Source organism: Manis pentadactyla, chromosome 14, assembly GCF_030020395.1.
Source record: "Manis pentadactyla isolate mManPen7 chromosome 14, mManPen7.hap1, whole genome shotgun sequence".
Classification (NCBI taxonomy): domain Eukaryota; kingdom Metazoa; phylum Chordata; class Mammalia; order Pholidota; family Manidae; genus Manis; species Manis pentadactyla.
This window is the reverse complement of record NC_080032.1, coordinates 13,529,749-13,547,437: the sequence shown is the minus strand read 5'-3', so window position 1 is coordinate 13,547,437 and position 17,689 is coordinate 13,529,749. Positions and strand designations below refer to the sequence as shown.

At 48.8% G+C, this 17,689-nt stretch overlaps 1 protein-coding gene and 1 long non-coding RNA gene across 2 annotated transcripts; one reads left to right on the top strand and one right to left on the bottom strand.

The window, feature by feature from the left end:
- On the top strand, positions 1–6,714 carry ISCU (iron-sulfur cluster assembly enzyme). The gene is made up of 5 exons (XM_036903977.2): positions 1–157; positions 1,769–1,882; positions 2,750–2,860; positions 4,612–4,690; positions 6,232–6,714. The coding sequence occupies exons 1-5, from the start codon at positions 44–46 to the stop codon at positions 6,315–6,317; spliced, it is 504 nt and encodes a 167-aa protein (XP_036759872.1). The 5' UTR covers positions 1–43; the 3' UTR covers positions 6,318–6,714.
- LOC130680800 (uncharacterized) lies at positions 4,942–17,689 on the bottom strand. The gene is made up of 4 exons (XR_008993837.1): positions 16,413–17,689; positions 14,649–14,842; positions 6,767–7,019; positions 4,942–5,071 (listed from the first exon to the last, which is right to left on the bottom strand). It is a non-coding gene; the product is annotated as an uncharacterized LOC130680800 (long non-coding RNA).

Sequence of the window (17,689 nt, the reverse complement as noted above, 5' to 3'; positions counted from 1 at the left end):
CGCTCGGCTTCGCTCTCTGTCTGCGCAGGCGCCTGCCCGCGAGATGGCGGCGGTTAGAGCTGGCCGTCTGAGGCGGGCGGCCTCTGCCCTGTTGCTCAGGACCCCGCGCCTGCCGGTCCGCGAGCTTTCCGCTCCGGCCCGACTCTACCACAAGAAGGTAGGGGGGTCAAGGAGGTGCTCGGGACCGTACCGGCCGGGCTGGCGAGAGTACAAGACCGTCGAGGGGACCGAGGCGTGTCGTTCCGGAGAAGGTCCAGCCTAGGGAGGAGTGGTCGCGGGGTTCTGCGCCTCCTGGGGAGAGCCCAGTGCCACCAGGGGTAGGGGTGGCCCCCAGCCCTCTGTGTAGGGACCGCTCGCGCGATACTCAGCTAACTTTCCCTTACTACGCAGTGACACGAATTGCGCCTGAAATAGATTCACAGCTGTCATCCATCGGCCACTTCCCGTGGGCCCCGCCGCTGGCTGCGATTTCATACATCCCAGACTTTTAAATTTCCTAACAACCCAGGAAGAAGGGTCCTGTTATGACCTCCCAGCCTGATCAGGGACAGACACACAAACAGGGACGGGGGCTCCGGCTTCAACCAGGTCACTGCTTTGGCCAACTGACCTTGGGCAAGTCACTGCCATGTTCTGGACCTGTTTCCCCATTTGTAAGATTGTGTGTTAGCAGTCCTCTGTAAGAGATAATGCTTGTGGAGTCCTCGGCATGGTGCCTAGCACATGGAGAGCTTACGGCACAGCTACTGTTGTTAAAGGAGTTATAGTCTCCCTCCGATTGGAAACAGTCATATCTTTTTATTTTTGTTTGGGTTTTTGGCGGGGGCAGGATGCGGTATGGATAGATGTGTAGTTTGCAGCCCTTGCCTTCGGGGACGTAAAGTCCCCTATTCTTGAGACTCTCACTCGGGAAATGACCAATTAAAGAATGCGGTAAATCAACATGGGGCAAAAATCCAGATTGGATATTATCTTGTAGATGCTTGGGGGACTTGCAGTCAAAATCCTTGGTGGGATAGGTGGGGAAAGAGGACTGGATGATTGGGATACTTAAGGCTAACTGGTAAACAAACCTCAAGGTTATTAAAGCTTTGTGTGTGCCAATATGCATAGATATCTACTCTGTTCTCGCTTCAGCTTTTTTGCCAGGGACTCCACTCCCCCTCCGGGGGTGTGTTTGTTGACATTACACGCTCGATGAACGTGAGCTAGCAGCCATTCAGCCACTAGGGTACGCTGGTGCACCACGTCTTTTCAGAGCCCTGAAATACAATAACGTCATACACAAATGGACACATTGCATAGCATTGTTCCTCCTGTAACAGTCTTCTAGAGGTTTCTGGGAAACAGTACAATTTCTGGACCATACTTATTTTTAGAATTTTTGAACAGTAATCGTTATCCTTTGAGAATGGATTGTATTTGGAAGTAACAAAAATGCTGCTTGAGCCCAAATCTGGTGACTTACGTGGGTAACATAAAGGTCAAGTAATTATTTGTGGTTAAAAACCCTATGGAATTGAGACATGAGTTTGCTGATTTTTCTCCAGTGTCTCAAATCTCTGAAGGTAAGTCGAGATCAGATGAGAAAAAGATTGTGGGTCACAAATGGTTATTGGCGTGACTGTAAGCCTTTCCATCCAGGTGAGATTTGGTATTTAGGGATTGGCTGCCTTACTCAGTTTGAAGACATGAAGAAACTTATCATCACATCAGAGAGACCAACGCCAAACAGTGGTCATAATTTTTGTTAATCCTCTCATTTCAGGTTGTTGATCATTATGAAAACCCTAGAAATGTGGGGTCCCTTGATAAGACATCTAAAAGTGTTGGAACTGGATTGGTGGGAGCTCCAGCATGTGGTGACGTAATGAAATTACAGGTATGAATTGTATTTGTGTTTGCGGTACTGATGGTAATCCCTTTCCTAATACAGTGCTTCGTAGTTTACAAATCATTTGTGCATACAGCATTTCATTTGATCTCCATCCTGACTGCTGTGAGATGGGATGAGTCAGTGCTACACATTATCAGAGCAGGTGCTAAATCCTTGTTCTCCCAGTACAGTCTGCTGGCCCTTTCTGAAGCAGCAGTTGATCTCACTTTTCTATTTACTGTATCAACGTAAATTCCAACTTCGGCAAGGTAAAAGGTTTTGCAAATTTTACTGATCAAAGGAAAACCATAACCATTCAGTTAGCAATCCCAGTGAGACAGGAAATGCAATAAATCAAACCGCCCCCAAACTGGAGACAACATGAAAGTAGAGACTGGCACTCTGGGTAAACTGTAGCTTTAGCCACATCTGCTTCACAGTTGTGGGTGGGAACCTTACCAGAGATCTCGTGCCTATCTCAAAAAACAAAAACAGGCAAGAGGGAGCCACTCGAGGTAGTTTGGTGCAAAGAAAAAAGCATTAACCAGAGACCTTAATTGCAGATTCCCTATTTAAAGCTGCATATTGACCCAGCAGCCAGGAGCTGACGTTCATAGCCAAAGCAGTCTAGGGTTGCAAAAACAAAACAAAAACTGGGGAGGGGGCACATTTTCAGCTGAATTTTTGCCAGCTAAGCCTATATAATTCCATGTAGTTGCTTCTACGTTTACCTTTTCATCATTAAAACAAAGAAAGCTCAGTAATTCCTGCCAAAACTTAAAGTGTAGAAAGCAAGACCAAAGCTCTTGGAGAGAACACCAGTGAACCTCCATGAGCGGTGCCTAGAATCACTGCTTACCTCTTCGTTTCTAGATTCAAGTGGATGACAAGGGGAAGATTGTGGATGCCAGGTTTAAAACATTTGGCTGTGGTTCTGCAATTGCCTCCAGCTCATTAGCCACGGAATGGGTAAAAGGGAAGACGGTAAGACTGCCTGCAAATTGGACAGAATTAAATTACTTTCCCCACAATCCTGGCTCTCGGTTAAGGGAAAGGTCTGGTTAGTGAAAAAAAGTAACTGATTTTTTTCAAAATATTCTACGTGTTTTCTTTTTAATTTTGCTTACCCAGATTTTCATTAAATTCTTCTCCACATTGGGAATTATGAATAATTTTATTAAGTGTTTTTTCATGTTTGGGTTTTTTGTTGTTGAGCATTTGTATTTGTTTGGGGGTTTTGGTGATATTTTGTTGGTATTTTGTTTTGTTTTAAATATAAGAAAGAATCTTGCCTCTCCATCTAACAAAATAGAATGGAAAAGAAATCTTTTGGCTTTCTCCAAGGTAGCTGATACAATTTCTTAGGAATCTAAGTCAGATGAGGGGGTCTTGTATAGTGGTCTGTTTTCTTTAGTTCCTCCGATCTTGTTTCAAGGAGGATTGCAGGTGGCGTACAAGGATTCATGAAATAACAAACTAGCCTGTGCTAAAAGAGGAATCAGAGATCAAACACATTGAGAGGGGGGGCAAAGTGAACAAATAAATCAGAACAGTGAGCCAGGAGGCTGGTCAGCAGGTCCCCTCAGGTTGGAGATAAGAAAAGCTGGAACATCTTTTCCATCCTTTTCTCTGCCAAAACCTTTTTCCCCAGCAGCTGCAGAGGTAAGAAATCCCAAGCCCAGAGAAGAGCTGGACTTTCTGAAGTCCAGACACCATCAAAACCTTAGAAAAGCCAAACTGCAGGGTGCTCATCTTTGCAGCCCCAGGGACAAGTACAGGGTGTGAGTCACGCAGGCGCATGCTTGGGCCACTGGGCAGTTCTGCAGCGAAGTGGGATGCCAGGCCACATGCCACCTGCTTCCCGTGGCTCGGGGCGTTCTGGCTGGCAAGCTCCTCTGGGTTGAGGAAGCACAGACCTAACCTGTTTGGGCGGGAGGTGGATCTGAAGTGATTAACTGTCAAGAACTGTCCTCAGGGAAAGGGGAAGTGAGCAAGCAAGGCACCTGTGTTCCCAGGGCCTGGCCCTTCGGGTGCTGCGAGTTGTGCTCAGAAAGCGTGGGAGGAGAGTCTTTCTTTAACCTTGAGATCCTCTCATCTGAGTTTCCAGGAACAGGACTTAAGCATAATTCAGTGGAGTTGGCAGGACTGGGCAACGGGAACAAGTGGGGAAAGCTGGCTCTCCTGCCCGTGACCAAACCCCAGGCATCCTTCTCTGTCTGGAGACAGATTCTCCTTTCAGCAGTGGATGAGCCCAAAAACTCTCAGCCCAGGAGCTGTCTCTGCCCCAGCCACAGCACTTCAGTGGCACTGGCATGTTTGCCACCTCCGTCCTCCCTGACACCACGCAGCACTTAAGTAGAAGGGATTTATTCTCAGCATTTGGTATAAGGACATCAGAGAGGCTGATACTCACAAAACCAACATAGGAAATCACTGCTTAGAGACTTGTGTTGCTGGCCTAAAGCAGATCCCTAAGAAACTTCTCACAGGTTCTGCTCCTGGCTTATAGCAGCGTCTTTGCTGGCCTCGCTCACCAAACCAAACAATGCAGAGGTTTATACTTGTCCTTGAGAATCCCAGCTGCAGCCTTGACACGCAGGCAGAGTCCTTTGTTTAGGGTTATTAAAGGAAATCGTCCCCCACCATGCTGTCCTTGGGGCCTCCTTGGCCTGCCTTCCTTATTGTGGGTCCCTTAAGTAGAGCAGCGCTAAAGTTGCTTGTCTTTCCCATGTCAGGTGGAGGAAGCCTTGACCATCAAAAACACAGATATCGCCAAGGAGCTCTGCCTGCCCCCTGTGAAACTGCACTGCTCCAGTAAGTTTCTGCTCTCCAGAGCGCCAGCAAGCCTAGACACGTGGGAGTCGTTCTGTAATGGCACCAGCTGGCTTTTGTGACAGTAATGCTGAGTCCTTTCTGGTCATGGAGTCCGCCTTTATAACCCACAGAGGGTTAGAGCCCATGGTCCCAGCCATCTCCAGGAGAGTCTTACAGGTGTTGGTATGTGCTGGGCATCGTGCCGAGCACATCATGGCATCATTTCTAAACCTCAGAAACATCCCCTCGTCCACAGGTGTCATTACTTCTCCCCTTACAGGTGAGGACGCTGGGGCTCAGATTAGAACACCTCAGTCACACAACTCCTAACTGGGAGAGCCAGGATCTAAGCACCATCTTTGACTCCATGCTGTTCCTACCCTAAGTCAGGACCAGTAAAGGAGAAAATTCAGCTTTCACCATAATCCGGTTTGTGGTGTGTTTCATCACTTCCTTTCCAGATGCTGTTACTATCGGGGCCTGCATCTGTGCATATGGAATGACTAAGCCCACTTGTGTAAAATTCCCCTCGACACTGTCCTAAGAAAAAGCCCAGATGCCTTAGACTTATACTTGGCTTTCTACTTCAGTCTTCTGTCTTAAATCTAAAGCTTTTTCCATCTTTTCTCAACCTTCTAGGGGAAGGAGGGACAGAGAAACAATAGCCTAAACATATTGATGGAGGTTTACTGACCAAATTAGTTAAAAATGAGCAGAGAGCTAGGCCTCTTGCCAGGGTAAGACTCACAGAAAAACTGAGTGCTGGGGCAGGGACACACTAACACAGTCTTCAGGAAGTCCGCTAAGACCAGAGTTCTTTCCGCTTGAGCTGGGATTTCAAGTACCCATGAGTAAAGGCCATAGCTTATAAACATTTTCATATGGTTTCAGAAAAACCAGCCTTTTCATTAGGCCTTCTTGGGATACTGAAACTTTCAGTCAATACTCTCTACTGTTTCCTTACTTTCCACTGTCATTCCAGCTCTCTTGATTTTTATTTTTTCCCATAGCCTCACTTTAATATCAACTCCAGAATTAAAATTTTTAAACTTGGGATCACTAGAGAATGATGTGGCAGATGCCATCCCATCAACAAATTGGCATAACCTAAGTTATTCCAGCTAGCTTAACCAGCATCCACTACATTTATTCCTGACTTTAATGTGAGCCAACAAGAACTAACATCTGTTGTATCCCTTATGTGTCAGATACTTTGTGTAAGTCCTCACACCACCCCAGCAAGAAAAGCATCATTGTCCCAGTTTTACAGAAGAGAAGGTGGATTCTAAGAGGCTGAGGAACTTACCTAGAGTCCCAGGTGTTTAAAACCCTGTCTGTCTCCATATCCACCATGCAGGCGTAACTAGATCAGGAAACAGCTGGCTGGCTCTCCCAGCTCCCTTCTCAGCCCCAGCCCCCTAGCCAGGGGACTCCGTTAAGCCCCTTCCAGCACCGCTGCTCTCCAGCTCCTAAAGATACCATACCTAAGACAATTACCATAGATGCTAGAAACTTAGGCTGTCTCCTTCCATTACTTACAGTGCTGGCTGAAGATGCAATCAAGGCCGCCCTGGCTGATTACAAACTGAAACAAGAACCCAAGAAAGGAGAGGCGGAAAAGAAATGAGTCCTCAGCGAAGCCTAAGCAGGTCATGTCAGCTGTTCGCCTGCCCACAGCGCAATCACCATAGATTTTCACAGGCCCTTCACGCTACAGTAACAGACTAGGAGACACATATGTGCTGTTCACATTGTGACTCTAATATGAGCAAAATACACAGTTTAATTGTGCTAAATCTTGTGGTTTCCTTCAGCCCATTCTGTTGCCTTCACTAGTTCATGTATATTTTGAATTGTGGTCTCAAAACTGAAATCACTCATGAAGTGTCAGGTTTTGGTAGTTCATGAAGAGCACAAATATCTAATTTACCTGAATCTGTTTTGAGGAAGACTACCAAAAGAATGCCTTGGTCTATTTGATAGAACCAGTTACTGTACATAGGACAGATTTGCATATATATATATAATAAAAGAATGTTTTTCTCTGGTAAGCCTTGTCTTGGGTCCCTCACTCACCTGGAAGTGCCCGGGGCCCCTGGGGTTCCCAGGTGCTGGACCGTGATGACACATGCTCCTTTCTGAGCAAACTGCGAGTAAAGACTAGTGCAGAGGTGTTTGCGAAGCCAAGCAAGCGCACATCGTGTTTTAGGAAACCAGGGTGAAGGTGATGGGAGATGGCCACCCCTTTTCCTTATTCTTCACGCAGGAACAGACTGCAACTCACAGTGAGTCCGGAGGGTTCTTGTGAATTCCACTGGTCTGTGAAATCCTGAAATCAGAAACGCTGGCTTAGACAATACCCTGAGCTTCAGACCAAACAGACAAAGAGCACCTGGGGCATGAGTAAAGAATGTAGATGTCTAGGCCCAGGGTTCTTCTTTGGGTCTGGCCTGGTGGCTCCAGTGCCCCTGACTTTGATAGCCATGCAGGTGGTTTTGCCCGGTGGTAGATGGGCCAGCCATAGGGAACAAACTTCTGTCCATTCTCTGTCCTCACAGGTGTGACATTTAAGTAGTTCATCTGAACTATCTAAGTGTGCAGTGACCTGAAGTTTAAAAAACATTCCACACCTGGCTCAGGCCTGAAAAACAGACATTCTACACTGTCCTAACCCCCATGTGTCCTCGGGGTTGACGAGCAGGGCATTCCATTCCAAGGACCCACAGTCCTGCACCAGCTAAAATCAACTAAAGGAGGCCCATTTTCTAGTGAGAACATGATCTTGAAATACAAGCTTAAAGTCTCAAGTCTCCAAAATCTTCAAAAGTCAGATGTGTTTGCTTTTTTTCTGATTTTTTTTTGTTCAGCCATGGGCTGGCTGTCTCTTCCCTTAAATATACCTCCTTTGTTACAAAAGTAAGACAGAAATTCCAAGTTCTGGGGAAGGGCACAGAACTTCAAAGGCTATTCTTCTGCAGCCTGTGGAGAGAGTCACAGAGCCGGGCCTTTATATAAGAAATCTCAAATTAGAGCCACCAGGTAGAACCATGTCAAATTGTTCTGTGTGGCCTGTTCTATTTAATCCACAGTCCCCGAGGTGGAGCTTATCTTTTTCTTCTTTATTATATTGTGGCAACACTGCAATTACCCACTATTTTCCTTTGTAATTTTTTAAATGAGGCATTTGTGTCTTGGTTAGCATCCTCTGAGAGCTGAAACTGAAGTTCTACATACACATCAGAAACTGCTCATGAACAGCCACAGCAATATTACCAGAATAGCCCAAACCTCAAAACATGGTTATATAGTTAAAAAGAGTGTTTTTTTACTTAAAACCACATGAGGGCATCATGTGCCCTTCGGTGAGCTTAAGTCTAGGGATTTTTGCAGCCTCCAGTGGGTCTTCACCATCTCTAGGCAGAATAACCTCTTCCGTGGGAGATTTGACAGAAGGTCTAAGGGTCCCGTGCTCTGTGTCAGGCCCTTATAATGACACCTCTGAGGTGGACATTTCAAACAAGGAAACTGGTTCAAGAGATCAACTGGCTGTCAAGCCAACTAGCTTGGCTGGGTGACCCCAAGTCCATGCTGCTTCCTCATTTCCTTCAGGAGGACACCCCAAGGATCCTAGCACACACCAGAGGCTCACCTTTGTTTCAAGCACTGGCGTGAAGGAGGGGAACCAACACGGGATGAGCCCCAGTTCCTTCATCATGCCAACGTGCCACCAAGCCTGGTAGCCCTCACTCTGGCTGTGCATCAGTCACCTGGGAGCCCAATTTAATCCTGATGCCTGATTAAATCTGATGTCCTGGGGTGGGGCCTGGGCATGAGTGTTCTTAAGGCTCCCCCAGAGTTTCCTGTGTGCACGCATGGTGAGAACCACTGTACACTTTGCAGAGCCATCTGCTAAAATTATTTCAGTGGATGCCCACAGTCCTGGGGGAAGTAGCACTTCCCATTTCCAAAAGAGCTCTCCCACCCTTCTCTCTGCCTTAGTCTAGGCCTCCACCATCTTTCTCCCGGCCTCCCCATTGGTCTCGCTGCCTCCAGCCTCACTGCTGGGATCCATTCCCCACATGACTGCCAGAAGGTCTTTCTAAACAAAACTCAAACCCTGTCACTCCTCTTTAAACCTATCCCTGGCCCCCTGTTGTGCTTCAGACAAATTCCAAACTTCCTACCACACTGATGGCTTTGCTCCAGCCACACTGAACCTCACCTGTCCGCCTTCGCTCATGCAGTTCCTCCTGCCAAGGAATGCCCTCACTGGCATCTTCCCTTAATCTCCACTCAGCCAGAGAGCCTCATCTCAGGCATCACCTCTTCTGGGAAGCCTCCCCTGATTCCCTCAGGCTGCCCCTCTCTGCTCCCACAATCCCCTCTGTTTCCCTAATCACATACATATGAACAGCATTGTAATTTGCTGTTTTCTTGTCTTTCTGTATCATTACTCGGAGACTTTTTTTTATATCACTTTTTGTCTCAATTTTAAATAGATAACGTTTTTTTTTTTTAATTCAAGCACCCTGAAATGGAACAGAGTGACATACAAGGTTCCTTCCTAATTCTCCAGTCTCCCTCCTCAGAGGCAATCTCTGATACTCATTTCTTAGGTGTCCTACCAGAAATTTTCTAGGCATATCCAAGCACACATGTTTAAATAGACCATCCCCTTTTTTCTCTTTTTTACACAGATGATAGCATACCACACATACTTCTACATCTTTATTTTCCTCTTAGCCATATATCTGGAGGTCATTCCATATCAGTTCCTATAGACCTGCCTTATTCTTATTAACAACTACACAGCTTCCCATGTATGATGGTTTGTAATTTACTCTTCTATTAATAATTGTGTGGGTTTCCATGGCAGTGTCTTAATTATGGGACCCAGCGTCTGGTACAGTTCTTGACTTACTAGGGCCTCCATGAATGCTCATCGAGTGAATGGATGGATGGACGGATGGATGAATTGGTGGGTGAGTGGGGGTGTGGGTAGATTAGTAGGTTTGTGGATAAGTGGATAGGTAGATGGATGGGTGGGTGAATGGACAGAAGAGGGGAAAGGGATATGTGAGTGGATGAATGGATGAGTGGGTGGGTAGATGGGTGGACACACATGTGAGTGGATGGGTGGGTTTATGGTGAATGGATACATAGGTAGGTAGTGGGCTGATGGATGGGTGAGTGGGTGGAGGGCTGGAGGGAGCACAGAGGCTCAGAGCGGTGAAGTGACCTGCCCCAGATGACACAGGTAGGGAGTGGGAGTTTGAGCTCTGCTGAGGTCCTCTGCCTCCCGCCCACCTTCAAAGCACCACACCACAGCTACGACCACATCTCTAATTTAACCTTTCCTAATATTCCTGGATTTTAGCCACTTGGGACCACATCAAAATGCAGTTTTAGAATCTCACACTGTCTTGTCAGAACAAGATGTTTCTATCACAGAGTGTTCTTTAAAAGCCAAGCAAACGAGAGGCGCCTCTTTAGGACCCTTGAACTTGAGGCAGGTGTCCAGACTCTGTGTCCATCCTCGTGACAGGACAGAAGACTTCTAGATCCCACTGAGCCTCGGTAGAGTTAGGGGCCCCTGCAGATAAGATCCAGCCCCGGCCAGCAGATGGATGTGGAGCACACCCCTCATCAGTGGCTCTTCCTCACTGTCTGCTTGATGTCTTCACCCTCCAAGATGACATCAGCCAATGCACAAAAAGCCACCTCCCCAGAGAAGAGCCATCACCACACAGGGAGACAACAGCAGGACAGAGCAGAGTAAGCCTGGAGCACTGGAGTCAGGGTGGGTTCAAATGCCGGCTACCACTGTGCGACCTTCAGCAAGAGACTTCAACAACCACAAGCCTCGGTTTATTCATCTGCAAAGTGGAAATGACAACAGTACCTACCTGGTTGAGCTGACTTGATAATTAAATGAGACAATGCACATAAAGCATGTAGTTACAGTGGCTGCCATGATTACATGTGACACGTCAGCCCTGATACCAGGCACAACTGCTAGGTGTTTGATATAGATCAGCTGTTTTACTCCTCACAGGAATGCTGAGGTGCTACGATTATCCCATTTTACAGAAGAAAAGAGTGAAAGGTAAAGTGGTATCTCCAAGATCACATAGCCAAAAAGTGGTGGAGGCTGGGGATTCAAGCCCAAGGGTCTGATCCGGAACCCGAGAGTCTGCCTGCCACCACTCTAGTCTAGTCTCTCTACTGCTACTGTCATTGTTACTATTCGCACTGGTATTATTAGCATTACTAATAGTTACTGTTATTGTTGCTACTAATACTACCCCTATTACTATTTTTAAAGTACTATAACCTCAAGGCTTCCAACCTGTGGTGTGTTTGCCAGGGGACCAGCCCTCATAGTGAGGCTTCCAAAAGTAAGCAAGGCTATTGTCTGGCTGCAGCAGGGCATGAGACACACATATGTGACTCTCTCACATGTGGCTTATTGGACAATTTCACCCTGCAGTGCTTGGCCAGCCACAGGGCACAGCTATTCCCCAGTCCAGCCTCAAAGCCCACTGCCACCATCCCCACCCAGCTATCTTTGGAAATGTGATGTTAGACACTCCAGCCCTGGCTTCACCCAGTTCCCAGAATAACTCCAAAAGGGCCCCTGTGTGAGGACAACCCTCATTGCCTTGGAGCTGCTGGTACAAAAAGATTTCCAGGGAACTCCCATCCTGCCCCTGGGGCCTCCGGCAGATGGGCCAGAATAAGCCCCAGTGGGGAAACTGGGCTGCACTCCGCCCCCGCCCCAAACCCTCCCACCACATAGAATCCTGGGTCACTGGCCCCTTTGAGCAGGACCACAGGACATTAGGGAACAACCTTGGACGGGGACTTCGGGACCTGGGTTCTGATCCCAGTTCTGCCATTTCTGCATGTGACCTTTAAGCATATACTTGACCTCTCTGAGCCTTGATTTCCCTATCTGAAAAATCAGCAGAATGCTAGCTCCTAAGTCAGAGAATTGTTGTGATGATTAAATGAATTATTACACGTAAAGTGATAAAAGCACAGAACCGGGCATGTAGTAATCACTCAATAAATGTTAACTATCATCATCATCACAACCATCACCACTGTCATCAAAATTGTCACCGCCACCTTCATCACTATCATGGACATCATTGTCATTGCATCACCGCCATCCCCCTTATCACCAACAATATCAGCATCGTCACCCCATCCCCATCATCCCCCATCCCCATCATCACCACCATCATCACTTCATCCCCACCATCCCCATCATCACCCCCATCATCCCCACCATCCCCATCACCCCCATCCTCTCGTCACCACCATCATCACCCCCATCCCCATCAGCACCACCATCAGCAGCAACACTGTCATCATCATCACTGGTGGTGGTGGTGATGGGGATGGGGGTGATGATGGTGGTGACGAGGGGATGGGGGTGATGGGGATGGTGGGGATGGGGGTGATGATGGGGATGGGGGTGACGGTGGAGATGGTGGGGATGGGGGTGATGATGGGGATGATGGGGGTGATGATGGGGATGGGGTTATGAGATGGTGGTGGTGATGCTGGGGATGGGGTTGGTGATGGTGGTGGTGATGGGGATGGGGTTGGTGATGGTGGTGGTGATGGGGATGGGGGTGATGATGGGGATGGTGGGGATGGGGTGATGATGGTGGGGATGGGGATGGTGGTGATGAGATGGTGGTGGTGATGCTGGGGATGGCGGTGATGCTGGTGGTGATGATGGGGATGGTGGTGATGAGATGGTGGTGGTGATGCTGGGGATGGGGGTGATGGTGATGAAATGGCTATAGACTAAGTTGTGTGGCCCCAAAATTCATATGTTGATGCCCTAGCCCTCAGTGTGACTGTATTTGAAGATAGGGTCTTTAGGAAGCAATTAGGCTAAATGAGGTCCTAAGGGTGGGGCCTTATAAGAAGGGGTCTCTCCACACTTGCTCAGAGAAAAGGCCATGTAAGGACAAAGTAGCCATCCACAGGCCAGGAAGAGCATTGTCACTAGAAGTAAGCTCTATTAGAACCTTAATCTTGGACTTGCTAGCTTCCAGAGCTTTGAGAAAATTAACATTTATTGTTTAAGTCACAGAATCTGCTGTTTTGTTATGGCAGCCCAAGAAGACTGATACACGCCCCACCACCATCAGCACCATCACTGTTACAGGTCTGATTCCCTGGAAAGCCGACTGTGAAACGGAAATGAGCACACACAGCCTTTATTCAGGACTGAGCCTGGGATCACCACCTGCGGAAGGGCAGTTAAGGAAGCAGGCCTGGGCAGAGGGAGGAAATGGAAGTTCAGCCCCAGTAAAAGTCTCCCCGGCCCCATGAGGAGCCTTAAATATGATAGGTCCCCAGAGCTGTCTTCCTTGCCCCTGTCACTCACAACCTCTAAAACTTCCAGCAATGTTAGGCTTGAGACTTCATCTTCCCACATGTTCTCCAAAGGAGATCTGCACTTTACAAGAAGAGGGGCCAAAGGCCATGCTCACCACCAGTGAATAAATCATTCATGGTGGAATTCCAGGCATCTGAGGAGCTTACTATCTGGGGAGCTGCTCACACTGTCCCATCTGCCCTTCAGCCCCAGAATCTTGCTCATTTTCCCACAATAGCAGGGTCCCTGGGGACCATCTCCCTTCACACAGGCACTCATCTATTCCAACCCCCAAGGCTCGGGACAGCACGGCCCTGCGTCCTGGTAAGCCTTCCTGGACAGCCAGCAGTATCAGAGTCTCCTCTTGACCTTTCCCACTCGTTTTTTTTAGGGAGCTGGACTGAAGGACAATCTGCTCTTGTGAGTGAGTCCTTTTCTGGCTGAGCTAATGGAGCTGAGGGACTCGGGGAGAAAGCCTGGGTCAGGACCTGCACTGGGTGGCCACACGCAAGTGTGGGCCTGTCTCATTTGTCCCTCACTTAGATAACCTCAAAGGGGCTATTGCAGGATGAAATGAGATCACATGGGCCAAGTGCCCAGGACATCTGGGCATACAGTAGGTGCTTATTAAATACTCGTTCATCCACAGGGCAGAAGGAGTCAGGAGGCAGATCAAGCCCCTGATTTATGCCAAGAAAGAGCTTCCCATCAAACCTCTCTCTGGCCTCCAAGGCCCTACCCACCTTTCCCCTCACTCTGCCCACTCCCGTCCCATTGGCCTCCCTGCTGTCTGATTCACCAAGCTCATTCCCACCCCAGGGCCTTTGCACTTGCTGACCATCTGTCGAGAGCCCTCTTCCCCAGAGCTTCACAAGGCAGCCTCCTTCATTAGGTCCCACCTTAAATGTTGTCTCCCCAGACAGGTCTGCCCATCCACCCTGGCTTAAGTATAAAACTACACCTACTCAGTAGGCCATCACACTGTTCATATTCTTCACAGCACAATACCCTCTGGATTTATCTTCTCAGGGACAGCGTGTCTGACGATTCACCATTAAATCTCTGATGCCTAGAATAGTACTGCACACAATACAGAAGGTGCTTTCCAAGGCTCGCTCTGGCCACAGGCTCTGGTAAAAACTAGGAGACCAGACACCCTTCCTCACTCCCTGGGCAAACCTTTCTCCATTTCTGTATTTGTAGTTTCTCTGTCTGCAAAATGAAGGGATTGGACCCGATGAATCCTTACTTCTTTCCAGCTCAAACAAAAAGATTCCACAAACTTGGACAACTTCTTATTTTAGCCAACAGCCAGCTCATGCCAGAATGTGAATCATCTCTGCCGATTTTGCCTAGCAACCAGCCCTTGTCCCCACACTCCAAACCAACTCCCCCCCAAAAAAATGCCTCCCCACCACACACCACCCAGCCTCCCTCCACCTCCTCCCCTGGCATCCCGGAAAAGAATGCAAGCCTTCACGCCCCCCACTAGGCCCACCCCCCACCCAACCACCCCCTGCCACCCCCATCTGTCTGCCACCAGCATTTTAACACAACCTCAGAATGTCTCTGTCTATGTCTGGAAGAGGTGGGAGGGGGTGCTGTCCCCTCACCCCCCGGGGACTAGGACAGGAAACGGCAGCAGAAGTCCCGCCGGCAGGAAGTGCTGACCCAGCACGAGGAGATCATTTCTATTCGGATGCCTCACCCTCTGATGTCCAGCTCCCCCGGCTTTGAAAAGCTTCTGCGTCCTAGGGAGGGACAAAGAAGAGACGGGGGAAGTGAACAGGAGGGAAGGAGGCTCCATGCCTGGCGCAGAACCAGCTCATTCCCACTGCCTGAGGGATGCTCTCCCCCAGCAGCCCACAGTGAGAAAAAGGACTGGGTCACCCTAGCAGACACTGGAAAGCATGTGATAAATTTCGGTATCCATTCCTGATACAACTCTTGGCAATCCAAGAATAGAAAGGAATTCCCTTAACGTGAAAAAGGACATTTACCAGAAAACTATAGTAAACACCATATTGTCCGGAAAACTTGGGAAGCATTTCCATTAAGATCAGGAACAAGGCAAGGATCCGATGTCCACTACTACCAACACCCCCACTACCTCCCCCATCACTTCTGCCGTCCTCACCTCCACCTCCATCACCTCCTCCACCATGTCCGCCACCGCCATCACTGCCTCTACCACCAGCACCATCATCACCACCACCTCCACCAGGACCATCATCTCCAACTCCTCACCATCACCTCCACCACCACCATCACCACCTCCACAGCCATCTCTACTTCCACCATCATGACCACCTCCATCACCATGTCTACCACCAATCAATACTAATCCCCGGGTGAGGGGACTTGGGCTGGAGACCTGTCTTGGCTATTACCTTTCTGGGTGACTTTGGGTCTCACTTTCCCCATTTGTAGCTTGGGTGGTAGAACTATATCAATTGTTTGCAAACTATGCTCCACTGAGCCCTAGGAGCCCCTGCAGGGGGGCAAACAGGTGCCTCTAGGTATCCCACCCCCCTTTCAGGGAGGCAGCTCTGCTTTCATTCGGCTTAGGTTACAAACCCTTGTAAGACTTTATCTGAACAAAAGACTCTCTAGCTCAAAAGAGGTGAAAACAGTACAAGTGGAGACTAAAGAAAGAAGCAGGTAATTCAGAGGAACTCCCTAAGGAAAAGTCCTCATCTCACCAGGAATCAGAGAACCACAACCAAAACAATGGAATACCACTTCTCACCTGTTTGATTAGAAAAAAGACTGAAAATTAAAGAGTCATCAAGGATATGGGGAAAAGGAACTCTTAGACCAAGATGGTAATGGAAAGAGATGATGCATTTTAGAAGTCATTTGGCAGCACATTTGAAAATGCTAGGCATGTACCCTTTGACCTAGCAATCCCACCAACTAGGACCTAGCACGCAGGACCATTCCCACATCTGCGGACACACACATGCAGGATGTCCTCAGAAACGTGATGGCAAGAGGGCCACCCAGCCCCGCCATCTGTGACCTCTTTCGTGGGCTTCCCTAGGGCTTACTCCAACCCCCACACTGGACTCAGAGGAACCCTAAAATGTCTCCATTCTAGGGACACCCAAAGCCCAAGTGAGTGAAAGTCTAGGCTCACACCACAAACAGGTGACCTTCACATGCAAGTCCATCACAACAGGGCTACCCCCTGGAGCTCAGAACTCCTTCTCCTCATGTGTGATAGACCACGAACCACAAGGAGGTCGAGCTCCCAGGCTAGACTGAGGACCGGAGCCTCTTCCTCTCCCACTCACAGCTGTGTGACCATGGACAAGTCACCTCACTTCAGTGGTGCCTCATTTGTCAACAACTTGCTGCGTAGGCATGGTTTCCTCATTAGCAAATTGAGGTTGATCAACTCAGCTCTGTAGCAGTTTTTCAAACAAGATCATTTATGTGACCGGCAAAGTGGGAAGACTGACTATGCTTCAGGCCCTGGCCCCAAAGCAAATTCTCTGAATATCCTCTTGGCAGCAGCACCATCTCTTTAATCCTTCCACACTGATGGGCACACAGATGGTTTTCTTTTGTTCACTTCTTCTAAACAACACTGGCACGAACATCCCTGTGGGTCCACCTCAGGGCCCACATACAGGTATTTCTGGAGAAATGTTCCAGAAAAAGAGTTTCTGGGGCAAAGGGCAAAGACATTTACAATATTGGGAGAATCTGCCATATGACTCTCCAGAAGGCCATTTATGCCTCACTCCAGTCTGCTCAAAACCAGACAGTGTGAAGATCAGCTCTGGACAAAGACAAGATGTTTTTATCTAATGAGAGGTCATGGGAAAAATTAAAAAATGCTTCTGACTCCCCAATGGCTGACCCAGTCCTTCCAGCCAGAGATCTGCTTAGGCCGGCTGTGGAGAAAGCGGCCCTTGGGCCCAGCCTGTTCAACTCAGGTTAGGTAGTCGGAAGGATTTCCTGATAATGATGGTTGTTCAGAGGCTGAAGAGACGACTGGAGGTGCTGGGAGAATTCTTCTCGGCGTCTCTGAAGATGGGGGAGCTTGATCTCTCTGGGATGGACTGAAGCAGGGAAAAGAAGCCAGGTTCTCCCAAGACCTTCTTATCCAAGAACTGAGTGGCTCCTTTTACTCTGGGGGAAACCGCATCCTGCAGCCCCTTCCCAGGTGCTGAGCACGAGGCCTCACACGGAAGGAACACAGTCAGGAGCCCAGCTGGCTGAAATCCAGAGCAAACCTCCTTCCCTTTGTCGGAAAGTCGGCTGAGGCCCAAAAAGGGCAAGCCAGGGAGGGGGCAGAGGCTCCAGACCCAGAGCCGGGGCCCGTGGGGCCCCCACCTCCGCGTTCACGTCGGGAGAGGCCCAGGGCTGCGGGCTTGCACTCCAGACCCAGCCTCGCCACTCTCAGCGTCTCCCCCCCGTGCAGCATCCTGGGAGGACCGAGGATGCTGGAGTCAAACAGATTGGCTTGGTCATTCACCGGGCACGTGTTGCTGGGCTGACCCCTTCCACGCGCTGGGTAAATGGGATGAAGCCTGCCTCCTGTGTGGCGGTGCGACTCCACAGGAAGCAGCTCTCCACGGGCGGGCGGG